This window comes from Scophthalmus maximus, chromosome 13 (assembly GCF_022379125.1).
Source record: "Scophthalmus maximus strain ysfricsl-2021 chromosome 13, ASM2237912v1, whole genome shotgun sequence".
Taxonomy (NCBI): Eukaryota; Metazoa; Chordata; class Actinopteri; order Pleuronectiformes; family Scophthalmidae; genus Scophthalmus; species Scophthalmus maximus.
In genome coordinates this window covers 21,477,612-21,502,372 of record NC_061527.1, presented here as the reverse complement: position 1 = coordinate 21,502,372, position 24,761 = coordinate 21,477,612, and the positions used below count along the sequence as shown (strand labels likewise).

At 41.8% G+C, this 24,761-nt stretch overlaps 2 protein-coding genes and 1 long non-coding RNA gene across 5 annotated transcripts in view; 2 read left to right on the top strand and 1 right to left on the bottom strand.

Moving 5' to 3' along the window:
• Nucleotides 1–615: 615 nt before the first annotated feature.
• Nucleotides 616–10,750, bottom strand: lrrc8c (leucine rich repeat containing 8 VRAC subunit C). Its single transcript, XM_035646850.2, has 3 exons — nucleotides 10,600–10,750; nucleotides 6,339–6,481; nucleotides 616–4,225 (listed from the first exon to the last, which is right to left on the bottom strand). The coding sequence occupies exons 2-3, from the start codon at nucleotides 6,474–6,476 to the stop codon at nucleotides 1,976–1,978; spliced, it is 2,388 nt and encodes a 795-aa protein (XP_035502743.1). The 5' UTR covers nucleotides 6,477–6,481; nucleotides 10,600–10,750; the 3' UTR covers nucleotides 616–1,975.
• A 3,800-nt stretch (nucleotides 10,751–14,550) lies between these two features.
• Nucleotides 14,551–21,616, top strand: LOC118317826 (kynurenine--oxoglutarate transaminase 3). Of its 3 annotated transcripts, none has more exons than XM_035646853.2 (14): nucleotides 14,551–14,668; nucleotides 15,681–15,753; nucleotides 16,136–16,197; nucleotides 16,823–16,967; nucleotides 17,876–18,025; nucleotides 18,141–18,227; nucleotides 18,360–18,482; nucleotides 18,600–18,720; nucleotides 18,969–19,045; nucleotides 19,132–19,221; nucleotides 19,311–19,497; nucleotides 20,518–20,597; nucleotides 20,709–20,795; nucleotides 20,955–21,616. In XM_035646853.2, the coding sequence occupies exons 2-14, from the start codon at nucleotides 15,682–15,684 to the stop codon at nucleotides 21,009–21,011; spliced, it is 1,338 nt and encodes a 445-aa protein (XP_035502746.1). In that variant the 5' UTR covers nucleotides 14,551–14,668; nucleotide 15,681; the 3' UTR covers nucleotides 21,012–21,616. The 3 variants fall into 3 exon arrangements, with proteins under 3 accessions (XP_035502746.1, XP_035502745.1, XP_035502747.1); XM_035646852.2 differs by having other exon boundaries at nucleotides 14,598–14,734; XM_035646854.2 differs by lacking the exon at nucleotides 15,681–15,753 and adding an exon at nucleotides 15,754–15,909 and having other exon boundaries at nucleotides 14,648–14,734.
• Nucleotides 21,617–22,598: 982 nt separating this feature from the next.
• The window catches only part of LOC118317831, a 60,511-nt gene continuing 58,348 nt past the window's right edge, over nucleotides 22,599–24,761 (top strand). The window contains exon 1 of the long non-coding RNA XR_004795543.2: nucleotides 22,599–22,765. This is a non-coding gene — a long non-coding RNA (uncharacterized LOC118317831). The remainder of the gene's footprint in view (nucleotides 22,766–24,761) is intronic.

Here is a 24,761-nt window from a genome sequence, read left to right as displayed (position 1 = left end):
GCCAATAAACCACAAGATGAATCATTACCATAACATATATTATTCTGAGCCCCAAAAAATTGGAAAATGGATAAAAGGCCAGTATTTTAAGAGTGTAGGAATTACTCGATGAATAATCCATTGCGAATGCTTTTCCAACGACTTCCAACCAATCAGAGACCTCGTTATACTCTAGGATTGTGGGTAGTGTAGTACTTCTCAAAGACATCGCTTTTTTCTTCTTCAACAGAGTTGATATAATACACACTTCTACAGGTGCATATTCCATTGTTTCACAGCCTCATAGTTCGTGGTAAATCTACGTCGGGTGGTTACAACGGCTAATAATTAAATGTTAATTCAGAACATGAATAGGATTTTCACATCTGTGGGCTGTTGAGCTCTTGCTGTTCCAGACTTTTCACATGTCCACTCTGGTTTTAAAACAGATTCTAATAAACAGAGGGAGACTTTCCTTTCAGAAGTTGCAACCTTAACACTGACACACAAATAAATCCAATTTTATTGAACAACAATTGGTAAAACTACTGTTCATAAAAATACATGTGTAATAGGCGACACTTTACTTGTACGACACTTGTACATTTCAAGAACTGAAGAAAGACACCACTATGATATTGTCCTTTAAGTTTAATGCACTTTAAAATGGCATCTCTCTATAACACAGAATTGTTTAGAGAAGATACAACATGTTCTCTATAAGATATATCCTTGTTTTTTTGCATTTTCCCTGCTGTTGTTCGTATCACTGCAGCTAACAGTCTCTTTAAGAAAATAAAACACTTAATAAGGGCAACATCAAATATATAATATGCAGCATAAGGCTACTAGCCTAAACATAAGTGAGGTTTTCAGTTTTTATTTACATTCAGTAATCCAATGGTCTTTTATCCAACAGTCTTAATTTGTGAGCCTGAGTCAGAGTAGCTGGCCCAGGTATTTTTTCCCCTTTAGACAGAGCCAGGTTTCATTTTGATCCTGGTCTTTGTGTCACATGCTGTTTGTTTAACACACAAATATGAGATAGATATTAATCATCTAAAATAAGAAGGTGTATTTCCGTAAATGCCAGAATATTCCTATCAGAAGAATTTATAGCTGGATAAAGACTCAATACTTAATAACCAAGTGGCAACCCCATGATGATGTCAGCCAATGGTTTGTGAACTGCCGCTTCGAAGCCTCGAGTTTTGCATTGTGACCTGCGCCATGTTGGATTTTTTTGCAACCAGACAGGAGCGGGGGGTGGGTCTGACTGAGAGCTTCTCCATTCCAACCTTCATGATGAATTAATATTTTTCACCGTGTTGTCTGTGTTTAGCCTGCATGAATCAACCTGTTAACAACGCGTGGTGCGAAGTAGCCTATAAGATGCGCTTTTTGTAGTCCATCAATGTGTAGTTTCAGCAAGGCAGACGCACGTCAATAACATCTGCAGTCGCATAATTACATAGTATGGTGTAGGTGGAGTCTGATTCTCTAAGCACCGCTGTCGGCTTTTCCTAAGTCCTATGAATCCTCCTTTACACCTTTCCTTGATCTCATGATGACTTCCATTGAAGGTCAAGGAAAAATAGTTAGGAAAAGGCGATAGGTAGGACTTTCCGATCACAGCCATAGACTGCTATAGAAACTGACTTGTTGTTGTAAGTGGACCAGCTGAGTCACCCACTGCTGGTCATTCAAGAGAATGCAGTCTTCAGGCACTTCGGCATTGGCTTAATTTTATCCGGACCCGTGACTACATCCATTTTTACATAGAGGCTATGTTAATAACAGAATAATCACCCCTGTGGAGCCACACTCTGAATGACAACATACAAAGAACGTATTTTCCTTCCATCAAGGAAACTGGAAAAACAACTTGTTATAACAGTAATGAAATACATAAGTATGGATATGAGTTAATACAAAACAAGGGCTCTGAGTTGGTAGACGGAACGAACAGCAGGCACTGTGGCTACACTAAGGCATCTCACTCAGCCTTCATTTGGTCCCTGATATCCGAAGGCAGAGTTTCAAACAGTGTGTCTTCCACTATAAGGCCACTGCGCTTCAAAGCACGACAGTAACCAAGCTCTTTTGGCAGGAGCTCAAAGTGGTTGCCTTTGAGCTCCAAATATGTCAGCAGAGCTAGGTAGGAAATCTTTGGCGACAGTATAGACAGCAAGTTCTTTCCAAGCTTGAGCGTTTTGAGCTTCTTGCAAAAGAAGAGCTCGTCTGGTAGATTTTCAATTTTGTTACACGCGACAGAGAAATACTGTAGACTCTGAAGGACTCCGATTTCTGGAGGGATGAATCGGATGTCATTGTTGGACAGGTCCAGGTGCCGCAGTTTGTTGCACAAGAACAGGTGCGAAGGCAATATCTCAATCTTGTTGTTGCTGAAGTACAGGCGTTCTAGGCTGCCAAGCTTTTTGATATGCTCTGGGATGTACATGATACCATTGTACCACAGTTTAAGGCAAGTGAGTTTTCGAAGATGCTGGAAGCTGATGATCTCCTCTATTGAGCGAATGTTATTCTCTTTCAGATCCACCTCTTGCAGACTGGTGAGGCTGAAGACTGCATGCGGGATGCGTTCCAGATCACAACGCACAAGCTCCAGCTCGATCAGATTGGTCATCTTTTTCAGGTTGTTGAGCATTACCAGCTTCGTGCCGTCATTGTGCAAGTACAGCCGCTGCAGATGGCTGGAAACATCCACTATCGACTGAGGAATCTTGGTCAAATTACTTTTTAGGGAGAGAGTTTTCAAGCACTTCATCTCCCGCAGCGACTCGAGAACTATGTTCTTAGAGGCATCAGGACTGAGTGATCCAATGAGAAAGAGCTCCTCTAAATTGCGCAGGCCGTACATCCAGTTTGGAAGTTCCCTGTTGTCATCAAACTTCACGCGGAGCACTTTCAGGTTTTCTTTGAGGAAGGAAGTAGCTGTTGTGTGCAGCTTTAAAGAGCATTGGTAAATAGACAGCTCCTGCAGGTCTTCCAGCTTAGAGACAGAGGCCGGTATTGTGACATTGTTGATGATCTCAAGCTTGAGTGACTGCAGCTCCGTCAACTCAAAGACAGTATCGGGTAACCCAGGGAGCATGAACAGTTGAAGTTCAAGTCTGTTGTTGGCATTAGTCTGAAGCCTCTGGCGCAGCTTCTCAGCAGTCCACTCGTGGTTGAGGTTGAGCTGTTTCAGCTTGTTCTCACTGACCTCAGATAAAAAGACTGCAAATCTTTTCGAATACAATGGGTCGTACTGGTCAATCATATGTAGCATGAACGCAAAGTCATTCTTGACATCAGGAATGTCATTGATGCCCGTTTCTTGTCGCACATACTCAAAGGAGTATTCTTTCAGTGAGCGGTAAAACAGCCAATAGGAGGTGTAAAGGCTCGTTAATCCATAGACAGCCACTAAACACAGGTAACAGTATGACAGCTTAGAAAACAGATGAGCCATGGTGTGATTACATTCAAACTCTTTATAGCCTGTCATGTCCTGGATCTCAACTTCGCAACGTACTCGGTTCCGCACTTTATTCACTAGAGAACTGTTATAGGCAATGATTAGGAGGAACTTAAATACCTTGACCACAGTCTGTCGAACATACATAAGGTAGAGAATGTCTCCTTCTTCAACGTGCAAACGGAACTTCTTCACCTTTTCAAAAAGAGCCTTAGCTTGTTCACCCTCTTTTTTATCAAGCGCACTTGCAGATGGCTTGTCAACTACAATCTTCTCTGGGATGGACCGGAGGGACTGTGTCATTTCCAAACTGCCTTCTCCAGGGGACACGGTGATGTTGGACCTAAGAGTACTGTTCTTTTTACTGTCCTTTTCTTCAGGATTTTCTCCGGACACCTCAGACAAAGCCCGTGTGGTCCACGGAGAGTCAAAACACTTGCTAAGCATGGAGATGAAGTGCTCTATTTTAGAGCTCGAGCCAGGGAATTTGAACCAGAAGTTACTACACACCATGAACACTACAGTGTGTATGAGAACCAGATAGGGAAAGTACTTGGCATACCAATGCAGAGCCTTCTCATAACACATCTGATTGATGAAACTGTACTGCTGCAGATCCAGATCTGTTTTCAGGCCTCTCATTTCTCTGGGCACAGCCGAGATGTTGGATGGCAGGTGTGCCAGCGACTTCAGCTCCACTTCACTCGTGTTATCTGAAGGTGATGCGGTTCTCTGGGGAAGGCAGATGATTTTGTCTTGCATTACCTAAACCAAAATGTAAGGAAATATTAAAATTAACTCAATAAAACATTTATAGACTTGGAGACGTCATGTGATGAATTTATCAAGAGAGCTGGATCATACGGCACAGCCACTTAGCGGTACAACCGGTTTGTCTCAGTGGCCACTTACAGGGCCATCCTCAGACAGCCATCTTTTCACCTGGCAGAAACACTAAGGTGGTTGCTCCTTCGGTGTGCATGTCAAAGTGTCCTGGGGCAAGACAATGAACCCCAAATTTCCCCAAATGTGCACATAGTGATAGAAAAAGTTCTGCACATAGAAGGCCGGAATTAATGTGTTTGTCAAATGGATGAATGTGTTTGTTCTGTAAAATGCTTTAAGTGGTTAAGACTCGGAGAGCATTGTGTGGATGCAGTCCATTTAGTCCAACTACATACAACCTGATGCATCACAGACGAGAAAGTCTCACACCACAACACAGAAGGTTCAGCCGAAGCTTCATCCCCATAACCAGTTACACTCAAATCACCTACACTACTAGTTTTTCGAAGTCCTAAAATAGACCGTTTTTGAAACTTTTGTTTTCCTGAAAAATCAAATAGTATTATCATAATATTATTATACATGATATATATAATATCATTGTATTTTTACTTAACTTAACTTAATTTAACTCACTCTTTAGTCATTCTTTACTCCTTAGCGTGTGACCCTGATGCGTTTCCTCTTTGTAAACAAAAAACTTCTTGTGTTTTGACTGAGAGAATAGAATGAGAGCAAGAATGTGACTTAAAAATAAAGTTAGTTGGGATTTGAACTTGCTGCATGTGTACGAGGATTTACAGTAACCACATTATTACAATGCCCATAAACTCGTCTCTGATTTAACTATATTCGTCTGTGTATCCTGGTCTACATTGTGGATGTAAACGTCCTGAATATTGGCCACAAGTTGACATCAGAAAACAACAAGCGCCTTTAGTGTTTACATCTACTGTAAATAATGGAAATGATGTGTTTGACTCTGCAATGCTAATAACAGGAAGTTGGCACTTGGCAGGTACTTTGTGCACTCTGTTCAGCTGCCAGATACTATTGCATCATGTCAAGGAGAATGTGCAATGTGCAAGTGAATACAAAATAACATTATAAACATAATGAGGACAATGCACTTGCGCTGCAGCACATTGCAGATCAAAATGCAAAGTCAGGTCAGGGGAGATCGAATAGCATGAAATGTTGGTAATACTCCACTTATAAAGTAAACTTGGCTACCAAATGAAATGCCAAGTCAATTTACTATCTATGAGATCATGGCCAAACACGGTTAGAAAGAGAGTGAGAAACAATGGCTGCTCCCATCCTGATAAATATCCTGTCAACAGTTTTTTTTTTCCAAAAATAGGCTGATATAATTCCCAGTTTCTGCAGAGGGAGAGAGAGAATCAAGTGCATGAGTTTGGAATCTTGTGTTTACAAAGAGGGGCTGGGTGGGTAAATGTTTCCACTCGTGAACTCCTGATGGGCTGAATGCTTCCTTTGCTGCACACAGTCCAGGTTGTAAGAGCGGGGAATTAGTGGTTTTGAGCTGGTGCCAGTGCAGACGGCAGGGCAGTAATGTTCCATCATAGAACTTGCTCTGGTGGATTCAAGTACTCTAGATTAAATGGAAAAAAATAAATGTTGAGGACCTCCTTTCAGTTCATATACATTTTGCAGTTTAAACTCATCTTACATTAGCGCACATTAGCTGCAGTGCAGTTCTCTTTCACTTACAAAGAGGTTACAGTTCCTAAGTGGGAACACAAGCAGCTCACGCCGTAATAAAAGCATGAAGACGTGCATAAGGTAGAGAATGTCTGTCGTCTGTAGTTGTAAATCAAACTTTGCTTACCTGTAAAATAAATCTGCCCGACAAATTCAAGTTTATACAAATGTAGAGAAGATTTGTAATGATTTATGTTACTTGTGAACATCACTTTACAAGCTCAAAGTCTTACTGGCCCTAATTTGAGCCCATAATATATATATATATATATATATATATATATATATATATATATATATATATATATATATATATATATCCCATTATCTAACAATAGAAACATCACGGTGAGGCATGGTTACTGACCTGAAGGGTGCATCCAAAGACACCAATCATCAGCATGATTACAGACAGGTAGTCGGTGAACACATCCCACCATGGCTTCAGGACCCTGAACGCCGACTGCTGTTCAGAGAACTGCCGGAACTCCATCACAGGAATCATGATGCCTGTTCCAAAAGAAGGTAAGATTAGCCCACATGACCTTCAGTCAGTACAATAGGGGAAAATGTTTTTCAGCATTCATTCCTGTCCCCCCGAATGATGAACTGTTCACAAACCCTCCGTTTTTTTTTTTTTTATTACAATGCCATCATTGGGTCACATTTGAGTTTGTCCAATACTTTAAATACTTTAATCAAGTCGTTTTCCCGCAACATTAAAAGTGGCAGTAAGCGATCTTGGAGAAAGCTTGCTTCTCTGTTGTTGTTGTGATTGTCCTACTCAGGCCGGGCCGCGAACCCGGGGCCTCGGGGGAATGAGAGACTGATGCACTAACCACTGGGCCAAAACCGCAAAGTCGCAGCTTGACCCGCTTGCAGGTCTCTCAACGTATCAACGCGTGATGTTTACAAAACTGCACTTGCAGTGTTGTGTGGCGCAACCCGAGCCATTCATTTTCGAAAAACCCAGATTTTTTTTCAGTGCACGCACAGAACCGACGGCTAGTGGACCGCGAGGAATTATATTGGCAGATTTTTACAAAACATGCGTTGCTTTAGAATCGCTTACTGCTCCTTTAAGGGTAGATGTCATACTATATTGTGATGTCCGCTGGATGTTTCGGACCTTTTACTATGTAACAATACATTCACTGCAATTAACTCGCAAACCAATTCATTTGAGCGCATGTATTGGAGGGCACGGTACACAAATCTGCCGACTCGGTCTATGAATCCTAGAACATAGTTTATAAGCTATGTACACAGATTTCTATAAGCCCCAGTCTACACATTTACAGGTGGATCCTTTCTTCTTCTGTACCCCTGTAAAGAAAGGAGCCAGGTCAGGTTAGCCTCAAAATACCTGCCCACGGGTGTTGCCAAGATGGCTGCTGAGGGATGAGAATTGCCTCATGGACTTTTGTTGGGATGGATGGATTGGAAGCGTTGACTTTTGTCCAAATAACATTAACTGAGTGTTTATTGTAATGGCCATAACAACAAAGGTCCTCCATTTTAACCCAGACTAAGATTTTTTCCTCGACCTTAGTTTAAAAGTTGCTGTGCCAAAAATCGAAGCAAACCATGCCCGTTCCACGACCCTGACCGTATGTTTGATAGTGTTACCATGACAACAGAGGCTCCTATGGGCCATACCCAGGGAGGGACAGAGAAAACAACCTGTATCTACATTTAAGTTGGATGGCTCATAATGAGCCTAAGCCTAAACTAACATTGGTGAACATTACACGTGGTAAACATCAGCATGTTAGCAATGTGCTTATGAATATATTAATATGCTGATATTAGCATTTAGCTCAAAGCGTCATTGTGCTTAACTCCAAAGCCTTTTTTTTTTTTCACTCTCCAGAGGAGCTCTGACTTTTTCACCTCGTCCTCTTTAGCCTTCGCTCGGTGGAAAAAGGAGAGCGGTGAAAACCTAATGCTTCGGCTCAAAACATGGCGATCTTCGTCACTTGTACAAATGCACATTGCCGGTGTACTTGTATAAAAGCCAGTGGTCACAGAGGAGTAAATAAATGAGTCACTTTGTGGCGTTTGTGACGAGTGTTTGGACATTTCATTTCTCTAAGTCAACTTGTTTTGTCAAGTGGTTTCACATCTGGTAATTACTGGACACGACCACCGATGTAATTGGATTCAAACCAGATCCCGGCAGGGTCTTCATCTCATTACTCTCTTTTAAAAAACGATCAAACGCAGTGTGTTCTTGATGCTGCTTTCTGCCCGCGCTCTCTGTGGTCCACTAATGTGAAATTCTTTTTCTACAGTTCTACAGCTCCAAGTATCTTGTTTCCAATATCTGTCTGGCAGTAGGTCGACTGCAGTGTCATTCAAAATTAAAAGCGCTAGATGCTGAAAATCGCCTTTAAGCACTGGCAGTGTTTGTAGTGAAGCGTGTGTCTGAACGTCTGAGCAGGTATAATGAATAATCTAAAATGTGCTAGATTGCAATGCACATCGCTTTGAGTTGCCCGGTTACAAAAAGACAGGTGCTGTCGAAAGCTGAATATAGCTACACTCAAACTTCACTCCATTATTCATGACTGTAGCTGTGAGGCGTTGAATTCGGTTGCTTGGAAGCCCAGAGGCCTTTCGGCGGATCAAATTTTTTGATAGTTCAATTAAGTTTTTCTTACCGGGAAAAAAGTCTTTAATGATTCTCACATCTCCGTGTCATAACATCCGGAGGGATGGAGAGAAGCCCTTCGGGGGATGTTTGCGCTCCACTGTCGACTAATGGTCGACTTGAACAGGAACAGTAGATGTAGATGTGCAGATGTGTGCCAAACATATTTATCTCATGGGATTTTGTTCTCTACAGGAAACACAACAGCAGCATCTGTATCCAAAAACATTGTCCTGGTAATGCCGTGTCATTCTCAGACGGCGCTGTGATTTTTTTTTTTGGACTTTTACTGTAGCTACTGTACACATTTTTGAGACATTTGAACTTTAACAGAGTATTCATATCTTGTACTACTTTATAGTAAGTGAAATGCGTTTTTAGTATATTTGACAGCTACTGTCTAGTTTCTGAAGATTAAGATTTTACATGCAAAACACAAGCTCAGTCTATATTCCCGACAGTTTTTGCGCTGTGGACCGTTTTTCTTACAAAGACTTCAAGAACCCCCTCAGTCACACTGCAGTTGCGTCCTCGCACAGATTTCATGAACTGCTGAATACTCAAAGGTACGGACTGATATCTCGGTTCAAAATCGGTGTGTTTTTGTTTGGTTCATGACGAGGTGTGATGATTAAAACCGCGACATAGACTCCGATAATATAACTAGCACAAAAATAGCCCTCAAAGTTGTATCATATAATTTTGTTCTTTTTCTTTTCCCCCCAAACCCTTCATCACTGTTGCCATTTGCATGCAGCAGGAATTCAGAGACCTGGTTTCGCTTTCGGGTAAGGGGTTGGTGAACCTCTTGCGGAACAGATCAGTGGATGACTCAACGTTATATAACCCACTTACAGCTGGCTTCACCTCAAATAGACACAACATTGAAAATGCTGGTCATGCTAATTAATACATTGGTAATAATATTTTTTACAGCATAGCATTCTTTGCCTAACATGTACTTTTATTTTTGTTTGACGACCCCTGTCGGGTGGTGACATTTGAGACTTTTAAGTAGTGCATTTTAATGGCACCAAAAAGTCCAGGGATTTAATATTTTCACTCTCGCAATGAGGGGAACTCGCAAGACCCAGATTGTCAACAGAAGGTCAGAATCCAAAAATCATCTTGACTTCCACAAACTTAACCCATAACGCAACTCTATAATGTCTTAAATAATATCGCCCAAATGTCCTCTCCTTTCAAACCAAACAGACACTTGTAATTTGTTGTGTAGACTTTAACCACGATGCCCCCTTTGGGGTTAAAATAAAATATATCGGCAACCGATTAGAACTTGGGCTAATGACTTGATATCAAAAGTGAGAAATATGGTTTTTTGTTGCAATTTGGCTGTAAAAACACGAATACTAGCATGGATTTATGAGAAAACAAACTTGCAGAGAGAAAAGTGGGTGAAGGGGGGCTTTTGGGTCAGTCTCTGAGGCCCTTACTCATGGGTCCTCAGGAAAAATCCTGTCTTCCACTGGATGAGTCAGCCATTGACTTGGGCTGACCAGGCCATATCCTCATCCCCCTTCCTGACAGGAAATTCGTCTGAATCACACAGATATCCCAAAACAGACGTGTTTGGAACACACCCAGCCCCGGGGCACACAGAAAAGTCCTGTCTCGTTAAGAATGTGAAGAAAAAGAAAAACCGTTACCCGCACTGCAGGAAAAAAAAATGATGAGGCACACTATAGTAGACTTTACAGTGGAAAAAAAAAAAGGTGCAAACACAGTCGGAACAGCTGAGACTAGCCCATCCAGAAGTCCGTCGACCTTCCCCATTGGACACATGCAGTGGCGCACGCGCTGAGAGTTGTCGCGTGCGCAAAAACTAACGCGCATTCACGGTCGCGCAGAGAACGAACCAGGTGAGCTGGCGGCTATCTGAGGGGAGGGGGGGGGCTCTATTCTACATTCTAGTGTGCTCTCCGTTGGGAGGAATGAGTAACGGCTGTGATTTTACCTTGCCTTCAGACGAGGTCCGGACTCGAGGAATCCGAGCGGTCGGCTTTCACGCGGCGAGCTCTCGGATCATGATGTGCGCCGTGCGCCGTCCTCCGTCTTCCTTCGCCCCCCCTCCCTCTCCGGCCGGACAGCCTTCCTGTATCCTCGGCCGCGGCGCGCTGGCATGTCGCTGACTTGCAGCCCCCGGGGGCGTGGACTGCCTAAGGAAAACAGACGCACACACACACACACACACACACTCCTCCTGCGTGTGTGTGTGTGTGTGTGTGCGTGCGTGCGTCTGCTGTTTGTGTCACGGCGGTGGGAGAGGTACTCCTGGTCTTTTCCTTGATTTAAAGTACCAGTACTAGTTCTTCTCGTACCATATAAAAATACTCCATCATTTATTTGAAAAAATATATATTCTAAGGGATGTGTGATTTTTTATGTTTTAAGAGTGTTTAAAAGTGCTCGTCTAGAAAAAATATCCCCCCTTTGGCATATTATATATAACATAACTAGTGATGGACTGTAACTGTAAGTGTAGTTACTCAACTTCTCTACTGTCTAATTGTGTAAGTGTGTGTGTATGTGTGTGTGTGTGTGAGAGAGAGATATGTGTGTTTTCAGGGGGAGGTTAGTTAGGACCCGAGCGCCGACCGGCAGGAGGCTGGCGAAGGCCCTCTTGTTTTTATTACCTTTCAGTTTAAATGGAGTCCAGTTCAGGTTTGTGATGTTTGAGGGCTTTGGTTCAGCGCTCAGTGAAGGGGATGAATGTGTATGTGTAAAGTATTTATAAAGGGGGTGGGGTCCAAGGAGGGGAGGAGAACATGAATACAGAGGCAGCCTGGAGAGGTTTTTTTTCAAATTCGGAGACTTGACTTATGGCTTTTCGTACTTTCCGCCACAGTCAAGGGGGATGTTCCGGCAGCCAGGTCCGCAGCAATGGCAGAAGATGAAATGTTCAATCTGGAAAACCCACTCCAAAGATCAGCAAGCTCCCTTTGTCGACGTGTTTTAGTGGTCAATCACAATTCAGTCGGTTTGTCTGATTTCTTGGCTTTTACTCTTTAATTTCCCACTCCTCTTTCCGTCCTTCCTCCTCCATGTTTCCTTTAATTCTGAAGTTGTTTCCCTCTTCTCCCTTCCTCCTCCTTCCGTCCTTCCTTCCTTTCCGTCCAGGTAGAAAGAGTTATATCCTGCATTAACTTCCTTTCATGCTACAGCATCAGTGTCAGAGTACTTTGTACGCTGAACCTAGGTTCGGAGGATATATCGGGGGTGGTATGGGGGCATGAGATGATTAATGGGCTAGGACAGATAAAAAAAATTTGTCTCTTTAGTCTTTTTCTTTTTGTGTGAAATGCCTCTAACAATATCTTCAAAGTTTAGGGGGGAGGGGGGTCACTACAGCAAACAACTTGTAGACTTCCACATGTGATCATGTGCCCACAAGACACTGTATTTAATGGAAGGGGTCACGAACAAAAGATGTGGGAATCACTGGTTTAATGCATTGTGCTTATAAACTTTTTATTCATACTAATCAAAAAGCAGAAAACCAGAAACGGTGAATTAAAGCAAATTGTATAAAGCAGCAATAAAAACAAATACAAGTACAGGTATAGGTCATAGGTTACAGTATACTTTCTCATAAATGATACTGATAAAAGTTTGAAAATTACTGGCTCCTCCATTTTTGTCGCCCTCAAAAATGGAGGAGCCAGTTACAAGCACTGACTGCTTTAACAGCTGTTGGCTGCTATCACACACACACACAAAGTGTCACTATAGCTATTATAAAGACTGGAATTTGAAGATTTCCTCAACAGAAATATTCTGTAGATCTATGGTATTGTATTAATAATGTAAAATGTTTGATATCTGGGGGAGCCCAGTTGTCAGTTTATTAGGCACAATTCGCCCAAGCCTAATACAGTCTGCAATAGCTCTGCGTTGATTCTAACTCATGATTTAGGTTTACAATAGCGCTGCAACAGTTAATCTGTTAGTAATCGACTACTGAATGAATCGGCAACCATTTTGATAGTGGATTGATCGTTTCAAGTAGTTTTTATAGAAAAAAAGGCAAAACTCTCGGATTTCAGCTTCTTAAATGTAGATATTTTCTGGTTTCTTTGCTCCTCTATGAAAACTAAATATCAAATCAGTATATATTATTTAGTAAACTAAATATCTTTGGCGTGTGGACAAAAAAAATCATCATCTTGGGGTTTTGGGAAACCCGATCAACGTTTTTCACCATTTTATGGACCAAACAACTAATCGATTAATCGAGGAAATGAATCGACAGATGAATCGATTATGAAAATAAGTTAGTTGCACACTTTATGTTCATGTTGCAGCTGGTTGTGTTCAACACATTCACACACTTGCCTGAAGAGCCGTCAGAGGCAATTTAGGGTTAGGTTTCTTGCCCAAGGACACTTCGGCATGCGGCCTGGAGGACGCAGGGATTATTTGTGGACGACCTCTCTACCTCCTGATCCACAGCTGCCCTATATATAGGGTGTATGCATGAGAAAAGTGAGTAAATTGCGCAGAGTAAAGGGGTTAGTGAGGCTTTTGGGTCTGTATCTGAGGCCCTCACTTTGTAATAGGTTCTCAGGACAAATCCTGTCGTCCTCCAGATGAGTCAGCCATTGACTCGGGCTGACCAGGTCATATCCTCATTCAAGCACAATGTAGGCTGTTTACCAACTCGGCCACCAACGGATTGTCTGTGCAGTACTGGCTGTGGTTCATGAACCACATGCACACGACAGCTCATCTTAGTCAGGGGAGCCAAAGTTTGTTAAAGTATAGATGGCATTGTGGCAAATAAAGCATAGTCAATGGCTAAAATAAATACTGAAGCAGGGTTAATGCCTTAATCAGACATTCTCAGAGTTCCTACTCGCACTCCATTTGAAAAAAATTGTGTTCCACGATTACATTTTAAGACTATATTTGACATCAAGTTACAAATCGGCAGATGTTTACAAAGTAGATACATGGTTTTAAAAGCCAATTGTTTACATGTACGTTACTTTCCGATTTTCCGTGTGCACTTTGTTATGTTGGCCTTATACTAATGTGCAAAAGTTCAATTTGCCCTCGATCTACACTTAAAACCCCTATAACGACTGAGTGACAACAGCACTTTAGAGGGCCGCGAATTTAATGAAAAGGGGAAAAACGGTAACGTCACGTTGACGTAACGTTTCTGTGACATTTGAAATTTCAGCTCAGAGGCCTCTCCTTTCTCTTGATCGTCCGAGATGTTTCTTCCTACACCTTGACTGCAGTGCAGGTGTGGTCGGTTCACGCAATCGGGCCATCATCTGGAAAAGGGACACCTGATTATATGAAGTCTCAGAGCAAAAACCAAGCGGTGAGGTCAGAGGAACACCCTGCTGAGCTCAGGGGCCGGACTGTGTCTCCGAGGCACAAATCGGGGGCGACGGCGTGTACACGAGAGGAAACGATTTGTTTAAGTCTCAAAGACGCCGAATAAAACGTGCATCGGATAGGATTTAAACTGCCAGTGCCTCCATGAACATTGTTTTGTTCTTTTTCCAAAGAAGAAATTCATATGATACAAAGCTAAGGCCAAACTAGTTTGACAAACTCACATAATGTAACCCAGCTCTATTCTATTCTATATTCTATAATTTCTATAGACTTGCTTTTTTGTGATGTCGTCTTTTTATATTGTCTTTTCATATATATATTTTATACAGATATGTGACCTGAAAACCGTATTATTGTTGGAATGCTGATTTTAATTGTCTGTGATTTGTATGCTTTTATGAAAGCACTTTGTGAAGCTACTTCTGAGAGGTGCTATATAAATACAATTATTATCATTATTATTATTTCCCTCTGGTGATGCGAACACTCACCGTCACTTGTGTGAGTGTATCACAAAAAACAACAACAACAAAAAAACCAAACAACTGAAGCCACAATTTGCTTAGGTCGGGTCATGCCCATTTTTCTGTATGGCCCAGATTTCCAACGACCGTGAACGCAGCAGCACCGCCTCCTCCCGCTGCCCCTCACAACGGACAACGGTGCGTCAACAAGTAAGTTGCGCGGTGACCCACCGACCCACCGACCGACGGCGGCTGTTTAACCCCTATCACTACATGGTACGTTTTTTCGCGGCAGGCAAACCCCCGCTCGCGCTCCACGGCCAATAAAGCGAAGAGACCTGCCGGTGCGTCTCGCCGCCTTCACTTGACGCCGCTGCCGTGGCTAGCTAGTGGGTGCGCACCAGCGTTAGCCGTCGGTCATTGCGCCCGCTGGTGTGGGGCTGCGGGCAGCTAACATTAGCGCACGGTTTGCTCACACGCAGCGTGTTCCCCCGTGCGTCGTTGGCAACATAAGCCCCGGGGTTTGACAATGTCTCCCGACCAGGGAACTGGTCGCTATCCATAATATTCATATTTGACATCATGCAGTCGTAGCTGTTCCACGAGCCTGTACTTGACTGTGGCCTTAGCTCGGCCCACTGGCGCCACCTACTGTTGCAGGTTTGCAGTGTAGTGTATTTTTCCTCCTGACCCCACAGTACAAAAAATGTTGGGTTAATGATTGTTTATACTCATTTGAATTCTGATTTAAAAAAAACCCTCAAAACAACCATACAAGATAAGTTGAGATGCTTTCATTAAGAAATGTTTGGCATTTATTGTTTTATAAATGACTCCTTTTTTGGTCATTTCACTATTAATCAAATAGGAAGCTATGGAACTTAACCTTATAGAGGTTATAAAAAGTACAACTACAGAAACATTGTCAGCGTTAGTGTTTTTTTCCATTTGATCAACGTCATTTCTTAAGCTCTCTCCTTTTTCTATAGTCAGTAGTACATTGACCGATTCACGTGTGAATGCATCAATCAAAAAGGTTTTTTTTGCATCGAGACATGGTTTTTCATTTTCAGACCGTCTTGTGCTTTTAACGTTCATGTCGATAAATGAAACTGATTACTCGGTAAGGTTTGTGTGCAAAAACTGCAAGGTGACACAGTAGAGCATGATAAGGTTAAAAAATGAATTTCACTGTAATTTTCATCTTTGTCTTGACTTGCAGCATGAACATAGCACGCCAAGTCCTGAACTGCCCTTTATTCAACATTCACTACAGGCGGTTTTGTACTTCACAGGTAAGTCCACCTCAGACCTTTGTATTTAGCTCCTCTGCTCAATGATGGTGGTGATGAACACGAGGGGGGCGTTCCATAAGTGAGACCCTGGACAGGCGAACACCAGAGCAGCGGTTGCGTAGTGTTGTTGAAGAATTTGCTGGATGATAGAATCAGGTGATACATTGACACATGTTCTCCACTGTTACAATGAAATGTTAACGTACACGACGACCAACCTCCTGCGTGGTTGATGATTATTTTAGCTGCCAAACCTCTTGCTGGACAAGCACTTCCTGTATTTCACCACCACTGGGCTTATGGCAGTTAAACACAGTGTAATCGAGCACTTGGTAAGATGTTCATTCGGGTTTATTAAATTTGGTTTCTTTTTGACTTGCAGTACACCATGACGTCACGTCACGCTAACTCCAAAAGAATTCAGGGCCTGGACAAAAATGTCTGGTAAGTGACGGAATAAAAACCTTTATTATCTGTTTGTATGACACTGTAGAAGAGGAGTTCGGAGCACATATGTCTGATCTGTTTCCCATTTCTGAATTCTGGAAAGTGTAAATAGGTATGGTTACTTAGCAGGGTGTGGTAACCGGTTAAATCTCGTGTTACACAAACTAATTAAGGTTGAAGAAAGAAAACACCACCATTCTCCTCAGTCGTTTTTTTTTTTTACGAAAGGACTTTGCTTGGAAAGGCACAGAAAATGGCGATTGTCCCAGACAGTCAAATTTCTTAGCTAAGACTGGCAAGTAGGGTTTTTAGTAATTTTTATTCTTAATGTTATTTGGATTGAGGTTGATTAAAGTCATTTCCATCACTTAAAATAAATGGTGGAAATGTATACAAAATGATTAATGCATTTGTTTTTGATCGACATGGTGCAATCTTCTATACACTGCAGCAGGTCTCTTCCATTATAATATAGTAATGTATTAACAACATGCAAATGCGTTGCTGACTGTGCTTGTAACTGAAGAAATAACTAAGTCAATGGTGATATCAAATTACTCCAGTCAGATTAGAGTCTTGTGTGGATCAGCCAGTTACACTTTATTTCCTTTTGTCATTCCAGGGTGGCATTTACTTCAGTGGCGGCAGACCCGTCCATTGTTAACCTTGGCCAAGGCTACCCGGACATCCCTCCGCCGTCGTACGTCAAGGAGGCGCTGGCTAAGGCTGCATCGGTGGACCAGATGAACCAGTACACCAGAGGCTTTGTAAGATGATTAACTGTAGTAACCATGGAGGACGACTTTGCAAAGAGGAAAGTCATTGTGACGCCAAAACTATCAAAAAAATCAATGTCGTACAGAAGGAGACTGAGATTGTTAAAGCACAGTCTATAGGTGTTGCTCTATTGCACAGCCACAATTTAACTACATTACCTTGTTGAGAAGTGGTTTTAACCACGATTTTGAATAGAGTGAGTTATGTTTCTGTGAGGGTGGAGGAGGCTCAGGAGAGACCTCCAGCTGCACCAGGGGAGTGAACACGTGTGACCGAAGCCGGGCAGAGTCACATGTAGTTTAAGTTGTTGTATGTTTTGTCTTTCCATAAATAAAAGAGTTGCCGAGCAACTGTTGTTCTGGTGTGTGTTGGGGGACCCAGGGTCGCAAGCATGTTTGCCAGTGTCATTAGTCAGTGTTGGGCAAGATTCAATAAGGTTTCAAAACAACCATTTTTATTTGGTGGCTGGCCAATTATTTAGTTGGGGTTTAGAGATGCAAAGAAGTTGAAGACGACAGTGGTTGTCTTCATGCAGCAACATGTGTTGTGCTCAATGACCTGGGGCCTATTCCAGGAAGCAAGTTTTTACAAATTTGATCTACTCAGAGTTTTCGGTTCCAGAAAAGCAGTTTTGAGTTGGTTAGATCAACTCTGATTATTTTCACACAGAGCTACGCGTGTGCCCGCTGAATATATAAAAAAGCCATCATCAACGGAGCTCCGATACTATGAGACACCACACCTCCTTCTCGTCATCTCCAGTTTATAAGTGTTGAATTAGGAGCAATCATCTAAATTGGAAATGTAGATTCTGATGCAGTAGTTCAGAAGCCAGAGGTCCAAATTTTAGTCTATATACTATCATGTCACTGATTTACACCCACTGTTTATTTTAAAGGGTCACCCATCTCTGGTGAAGGGCCTCTCTCAGGTCTATGGGAAGGTCTATGGACGTCAGATTGATCCCTTCAAAGAAATCCTGGTCACAGTCGGGGGTTACGGATCCTTATTCAGCACCATGCAGGGGCTGGTGGAGGAGGGAGACGAGGTAAGGACTTCCCTCTCACTGGACCACACAAGGGTGTCTAAATATTCGTAAATATGCCCCCTGTATTTTGTGAATTTATTAATTTATTAATTGTGTATTATGCTTGTCCTTATAGGTCATCATAATAGAACCTTTCTTTGATTGCTATGTACCGATGGTACGAATGGCAGGGGCCAAGCCTGTGTTGATACCGTTACGCCTTGTAAGTTTAATGCAAAGACACTGGTGTTTGCCATACATGTTCCACATTTACAGTATTTACTCCAACCACTCTGGCCTGCGAAAAGTTGTAAATTTTAAGTCATGAAAGGAAATATTCCCTGCTATCCTTTAGAAGTCTGGAAAGACGACCATCACAAGTGCTGACTGGGTTCTTGACCCAGACGAGCTTTCCAGTAAATTCAACTCCAAGACAAAGGCCATCATCATCAACACTCCCAACAATCCTATAGGGAAGGCAAGTATTGTACACGTCGCAGTCACCACTCAATATGTTTGAGAAATGTAAAGACTTCATGTCTTGACATGACGGGGAACTCGAGCGGCTTTGGTGGTTTCTGTTCTTTTCCCGCAGGTTTTCACCAGAGACGAGCTGCAGATGATCGCTGACCTCTGCATTAAACATGACACACTGTGCTTCAGCGATGAGGTGTACGAGTGGCTCATCTACAGAGGCCACCAGCATATCAAAATTGGTATGTTTTTCCAGCTTAACATTTAATTATTCACCCAACCAATCGCAAATAACCTCCTTGGTGGAGGTAACAATATGATTGTGGTCTTACACGTCTCAGTCTGCCGAGAGGAGATTTACACACCAGGACAGTTCTTCAGAAAACACTTGATCCTTAAGCATAACATTATGTTCTACTTAAGATAAAAATAAGTTGTTTCTGGATTTAAAATCAAACTTCCTGTTATTTGTTGTCCTATATCTCTTCAGCAACTCTGCCCGGAATGTGGGATAGAACAATTACTATCAGCAGTGCAGGGAAAACCTTTAGCGTCACTGGATGGAAGGTGAGAAATCCGTATTTAAAACACTTGTGTTTAACAATCAACAATCAGGTCTTGCATAAGATGGAATTAAACTTTGTGTCTTCTAGCTTGGTTGGTCCATAGGACCTGAGCACTTGATCAAGCACCTTCAGACCGTCATGCAGAACACTCTCTACACCTGTCCGACACCTTTACAGGCAAGTCAGAGAAGCTCCTTCAGATCCGTAAGAAAAAGAAAAGAATATTTAAATCCACTTTCAAATGAAGCTTGTTTTCTAATCTACAGGAGGCCGTGGCACAAGGTATGCTCCTGAACTGTGAGCTGATGGGTCAGCCCGAGTGCTACTTCACCTCACTGGCAGAAGAGCTTGAAGGCAAGAGGGACCGCATGGCTGCCATCGTGCAGGAGGCCGGTATGACTCCGGTCATCCCAGAGGGAGGCTACTTCATGCTGGTGGATGTCACTTCTCTCAGTGAGTTACTGCCCATCTAAACTGACAACACAGACACTTACACACTGGTTTTCAAACAGTCTAAAGCTGTATTAGACTGAAGTTCCATTAACTATTTTCACATATCATGTTTATTGTATGTGCCTCACAGAAGTTTATTGAGCAGATGATTACTAATTTATGTTCAAGGTATAGTGTGAACTCACAGTTGGCAAGAAATATCCTCACTATGTTGTAATTGAGATTGTGAGTAACTAGATCTGTTCAGAACAATGTAGATCAGTTCATGCAAAAGAATATGGTATGCAATTAGCAATTCAAAGGGTTCTTTGAATCAGAACATGTACTCAATTTAAGATATGCATTTTCAGTGCAGGAATACAAAAGCTGACTTATTCTAGGTAAAATTGTTCCGGCTCATGAGTACTTAGTGGTTGATTGTACATTACTACACGAGTACTCTGTAGTCGTGGGTTGAACCACCCACTGTGGAAATCTGCCTTCTCCTGCTCTCCACTCTACACCTGTAAAGTTCTGATGTCTCCAGGAATTCATCTTTGCCATGATGACACAGATGCACATGTACTGTACAGACTCACAATGTGAAAAAATTCCAATGACGCTGTCGTGGCTGGTAATTATTTAACGGTGAAACTCGACGGCGGCCATTCATTTCCCTTAAACGCAACTTTTGCAAAAGGGATTACTACTGGACACAAAAATGTAAAAACAAGAAAATGTGTTTTTTGTGTTCACAGGCTTGTGGTTGCACAGCTTTTAACATGTAATGCAATATTGAAATAAGGCAAAACTAAGATTACTATGGTACATTTATTTCATGGATATATCCTTACCATTCAAAATAAATAAATCACTACTTGCAATATTATTTCCTTTAAGCTAATATAAATGGTGGACAATAATATCTTGATAAACTTGAAATATCAGAACTCCTAGTATTTTATCAATTTGGATCGGCAGTGGAACTATGGACTCCAACCCAACGGCTGAATAATCATCTCTGCTCTGCATTCATTGTAGATCAGGACCTGTCACATGTGACTGATGATGAGGGTGAAGCCTATGACTATAAGTTTGTGAAGTGGATGATTAAGGAAAAGGTAAATTGACCTTATTCCATTTTGCTCCCTATGGTATAAAGCACACGCATTGCAAACATTATGTTCATTTTTTCTTTATTACTGTTCATAAAAAAATCTTTTATTTTATAGAAACTGGCAGCCATTCCGGTCACAGCGTTTGTTGGGGATGAGTCCAAGAAGCAGTTTGAGAAATATATTCGCCTTTGCTTTATTAAGGTAAATACAAAAGCTATCTTGATAGTTATAAGGCGAAAGGACAGAACATCCACAATTATCTAGTAAAGATACATTTTGGCAAAGGTGCAGTTTCCTCTTTTCTGTAGTGGAAAAAGGCATTTTTAATAACTTTTACTTTATATTTTATTTTATCAACAGCAAGACAGTACTCTCGATGCAGCAGAGAAGATCCTGAAGAACTGGACTAAGATTTAATGGGGTGCAGTGCCTGGATCTTGGGGCCCAAGGCCAGATATAAGGCCTCTATGTATCTATATATATATATCTATATATATAGATATATATATACAGACTTGGGTTTTTAATGTAGGACTTTTGTAATATTTTTAACAGTATGCTATTAGGAAAGGATCTGAATGTTCAATATTCAGTATAGTTTACCATTGTTTTAATACTAGTAAGTTGTCTGCCTTTGGTTCAGATACTGTAACTATGGTGAGGTGTCAGTTTGTTCCCAGTGGATATAAACAACCCCTTATTCATTCCTATTGGTTTTTGCTGTATAGATTTATTCAGAATCATTTTTTAAAGTTGATGTTTGCATAGGGGTTTAACATTAGACCCAACAGACACTTGACATTTATGCAAAATTCTGCTACGGTCACAGATATGGTTGAGCCTCTTTGATGTGTACAGTCAGATAAAATCAGCTGCTTGGACGTTTGGACCAGCATTTATATTTGGTTTCCTTTTCTTTGGGAAAACTGCTGTAAACGTGTCCACAAATGAAGCAGATGTTTGTTGTGGTGAGAAAGTATGCCCTGTTAAAATCGGTGTACTTAATAAAGGTCCTGACTCGGCTTGTCATTGTCCCAGTCATGCAGCTGTTTTTCTAACACTCGACTGCTTTCAAACCCTTTGTCACAAAATGCAACCTAATATGGGTGGTTTGTTACGTCCGTGCCAATGCCACAATACTGAAATGTAATCCTGAAACGCATCGCAGGCTTATGTGTGTGCACTTTACATGCTTGCCCTTACCAGTAAAATCTATGTCACTTGAATACTAGTGCCTCCACCGTAGACCATGGTTTTGTAATCTTATTGCAAAATGGTACCTAAATGTTACAAGGTAATATTGATGAACTATATTGACTTTATGAAAGCTTTAATGAAAGTTTTTCGCCGAATCAGATGTTTTCAAATTAGGGGAAAAAAAGGAAAAGGCCATTATTGAATGTTTAATATACATCTTTAACTTTTTTTTAAAGTTGGCTTCTCTTTCACGTGTGTAACGCACGTTCACTGCGATGACAAACAGTGGGTGTGAGGTTCTTTTGATTTGACCAACCAGTCTCGGTAAGGGCAGAAGACCACAAGACAATGTGAGTTGAAAAGCTTTGTTTTTAATTAATTATAAAAAAAATATTAAAATCGTGAACAGTCTATTAAAAAAGGGAGGTTAAGTCGCTTGATCCTTTGGGCTGCCTTCTTGTGTCTTTCGGCAATGAGAGGGGGGAAACAGTCACTTGTCCGGGTCTGAATGGAGGAGGGGGAGGCCAGGGCCAAAGGTCAGACACATCACAGGTTGGCTTGCTCCTCAGTCCCAACTGTAGCCACACTGCATTCGATGGCGGTAATTTCTAGACCATGCCGAGGACAAGGCTGGCAAGACCCATCAGCCTGAGTGAAGCCCAACTTTTTTCTTTAGACAGCGGTGTATGGTACCTGGCCTGCACGCAGAGGGCACACACACACACACACAAAACCACTCTCAACTAATAGGCCGCCATGTAGTGTGAAGGTGAGTTATTGTGGAAGCATCGATACATAAAACCCTGTCACACGTGTACCTGTTGTGTCATGAAAGTGGCACCTCAAAAATGATGTTGAACCGTTTTCCCCTATTTTTTTAATTTTTCTATACCCATTCAGAAAGCACAGCAAACTTCCTCTGGAGAACGCGACCAGCTTCAGGCGCACAGCGACGGATACAGCAAAGACACCAGGTAAACCCTGACTGTGACATTGCTTTACGTTACATCCTGTGACGCTTTAGTAAGTTTTAGTAAACTCTAACTGGCCTTATGTGTTTTTTCTAATTGACCATATTCCAGCATATTCAGTTTTTTGGTGTGTATCAACACTGGACAGTGCTGTAATAGAGCTAAACAAGGTGATGAAACGAAACCACTCTCCATGACAATGTCAGCGCTCAGATTTCAGAAATTAGTAATCCTCTCGCTCCTCATGCTCGCACATTGCAATGCTTACCTTTTGCTGAGAGCTTTGTGAAACCAACGACAACTGCGAGTGAATCCACTTGTGTGTTTCAGGGTCCTGGTATTCTTGTTGATGGTTTACTGTCATGGGGATGCTGGGACACTTGAATGGAAAGGAGCCATCATTAATGTTATTAGTACCACGGCGGCAGTTTGCTATATACATTTCTATGCGTTGGTACCTGTATCTTTTTCTGCTAGTATAAAATGCCTGCATACGGTTGAAACATTTTTTCATAGTAACCGTCAAATCAGAATACTTAAGGCATTGATGTAGTGTTCATACCGTATAAAATTAGTACTTTGTGTAGTCTACAATTGCATTCCCAGTATCAGGGCCCAGAAACTGATTAATGGAGTGACACGGTTGCAATAAAACAGGGGAGTGAGAAACAGGAGATGTCAGCATTAGCTGTACATTTCCACACAGCTCTGAGAAGAGTTTGAGAGGCAGTACGGGATTTGTAAAATTCAGCGAATATTTCCCCACGGTCCGCTAGCTGTCGGTTCTGTGTGTCCCGGCTCTGTAAATTGAAAACAAATATTTAAAAAAAAAGGTACAGACCTCACCACGCAAGCGCGCGTAGGTATCCCATAACCGAGGCTGCGGGTTCGAGGCCCGGCTTTTCAATTCAGATGCAGACGGGCCGATTGATGATTTAATATTTTAAGACTCTCGGCAGATTCAATTTATGGTAATGTGGACATATTTCTTTCATCGTGATATAAATTTCAGTTGTTCAATGTCATGATTCAATGCAAATTGTATCCAGAGTTAGTTTTACTCACTGGTTTTCCCCCAGCCGTAGCTATATTTTTCAAACAGAAGTGGGTGGTCGTATTCCAATTCACATCTTTACCCTTTAATTTGTCAGTAGGATGAATGAAGAGGTGTGTGCGATTAATAATATTCTGTACATACATTGTGCTTATGGTTGCCATGCAAGTTGGAGTCTCTCACACCGAGGATTTAGCTCTGTATCCAAAAAGATCTGATCAGGTGCACATGTATATTATGTGCGACACATTGTAACACAGGTAGTCTTTGCACATCTCTTTGTATGGCATCAAAGCATTGGAAGTTGTATCGGGGTGGGAGAGCAACAGTTGGAAGAAAAGGTTCCGACATGGCATATTTGGAATAAAGGTGTAAATAATAGGATTGATGGGAGCGGTCGAATTAGAAGTATTTCCTCGGCAGCCATGATAAGAGCTGTTTGGATTCTTTAAATGCATATGAAAGGAGCTTCAATGCTTCCTTTCATATCTCCTTTAGCAAAGGGTACACTGGACTTTCCTATGCGAAAGGGAATTTCACAATTCCCACAAGTCATCGCGGCAGTGATATTTAATGTGACGCGCCATGCACGGACGTCAACGATGAAATCCGAAGAAGAAGAATAGTAGAAATACGACCCAGCAGTCTTCATGTCAGTTACCGTTGCCTATGAAGCATTTAAGTCTGATGCCACACGCTGGTAATACACACTGAAACATGCTGGACAGAGCCGCTGTGTTTTTTGTAGTCCTTCTTCACAAATTTGTATTCTCACCACGGCAGACGCATCAATAACGTCCGCCGTCGCATGATGACATAGTTTAGTGAAAGCGGAGTCGGATTCCCTGAGCATGAGAGCTGTCGGCTTTTCCTAAGTCGTGTGAACCCGCCTTTTACACCTTTCCTTGACCTCATGACGTTTTCCACTGAGGTCAAGGAATAGTA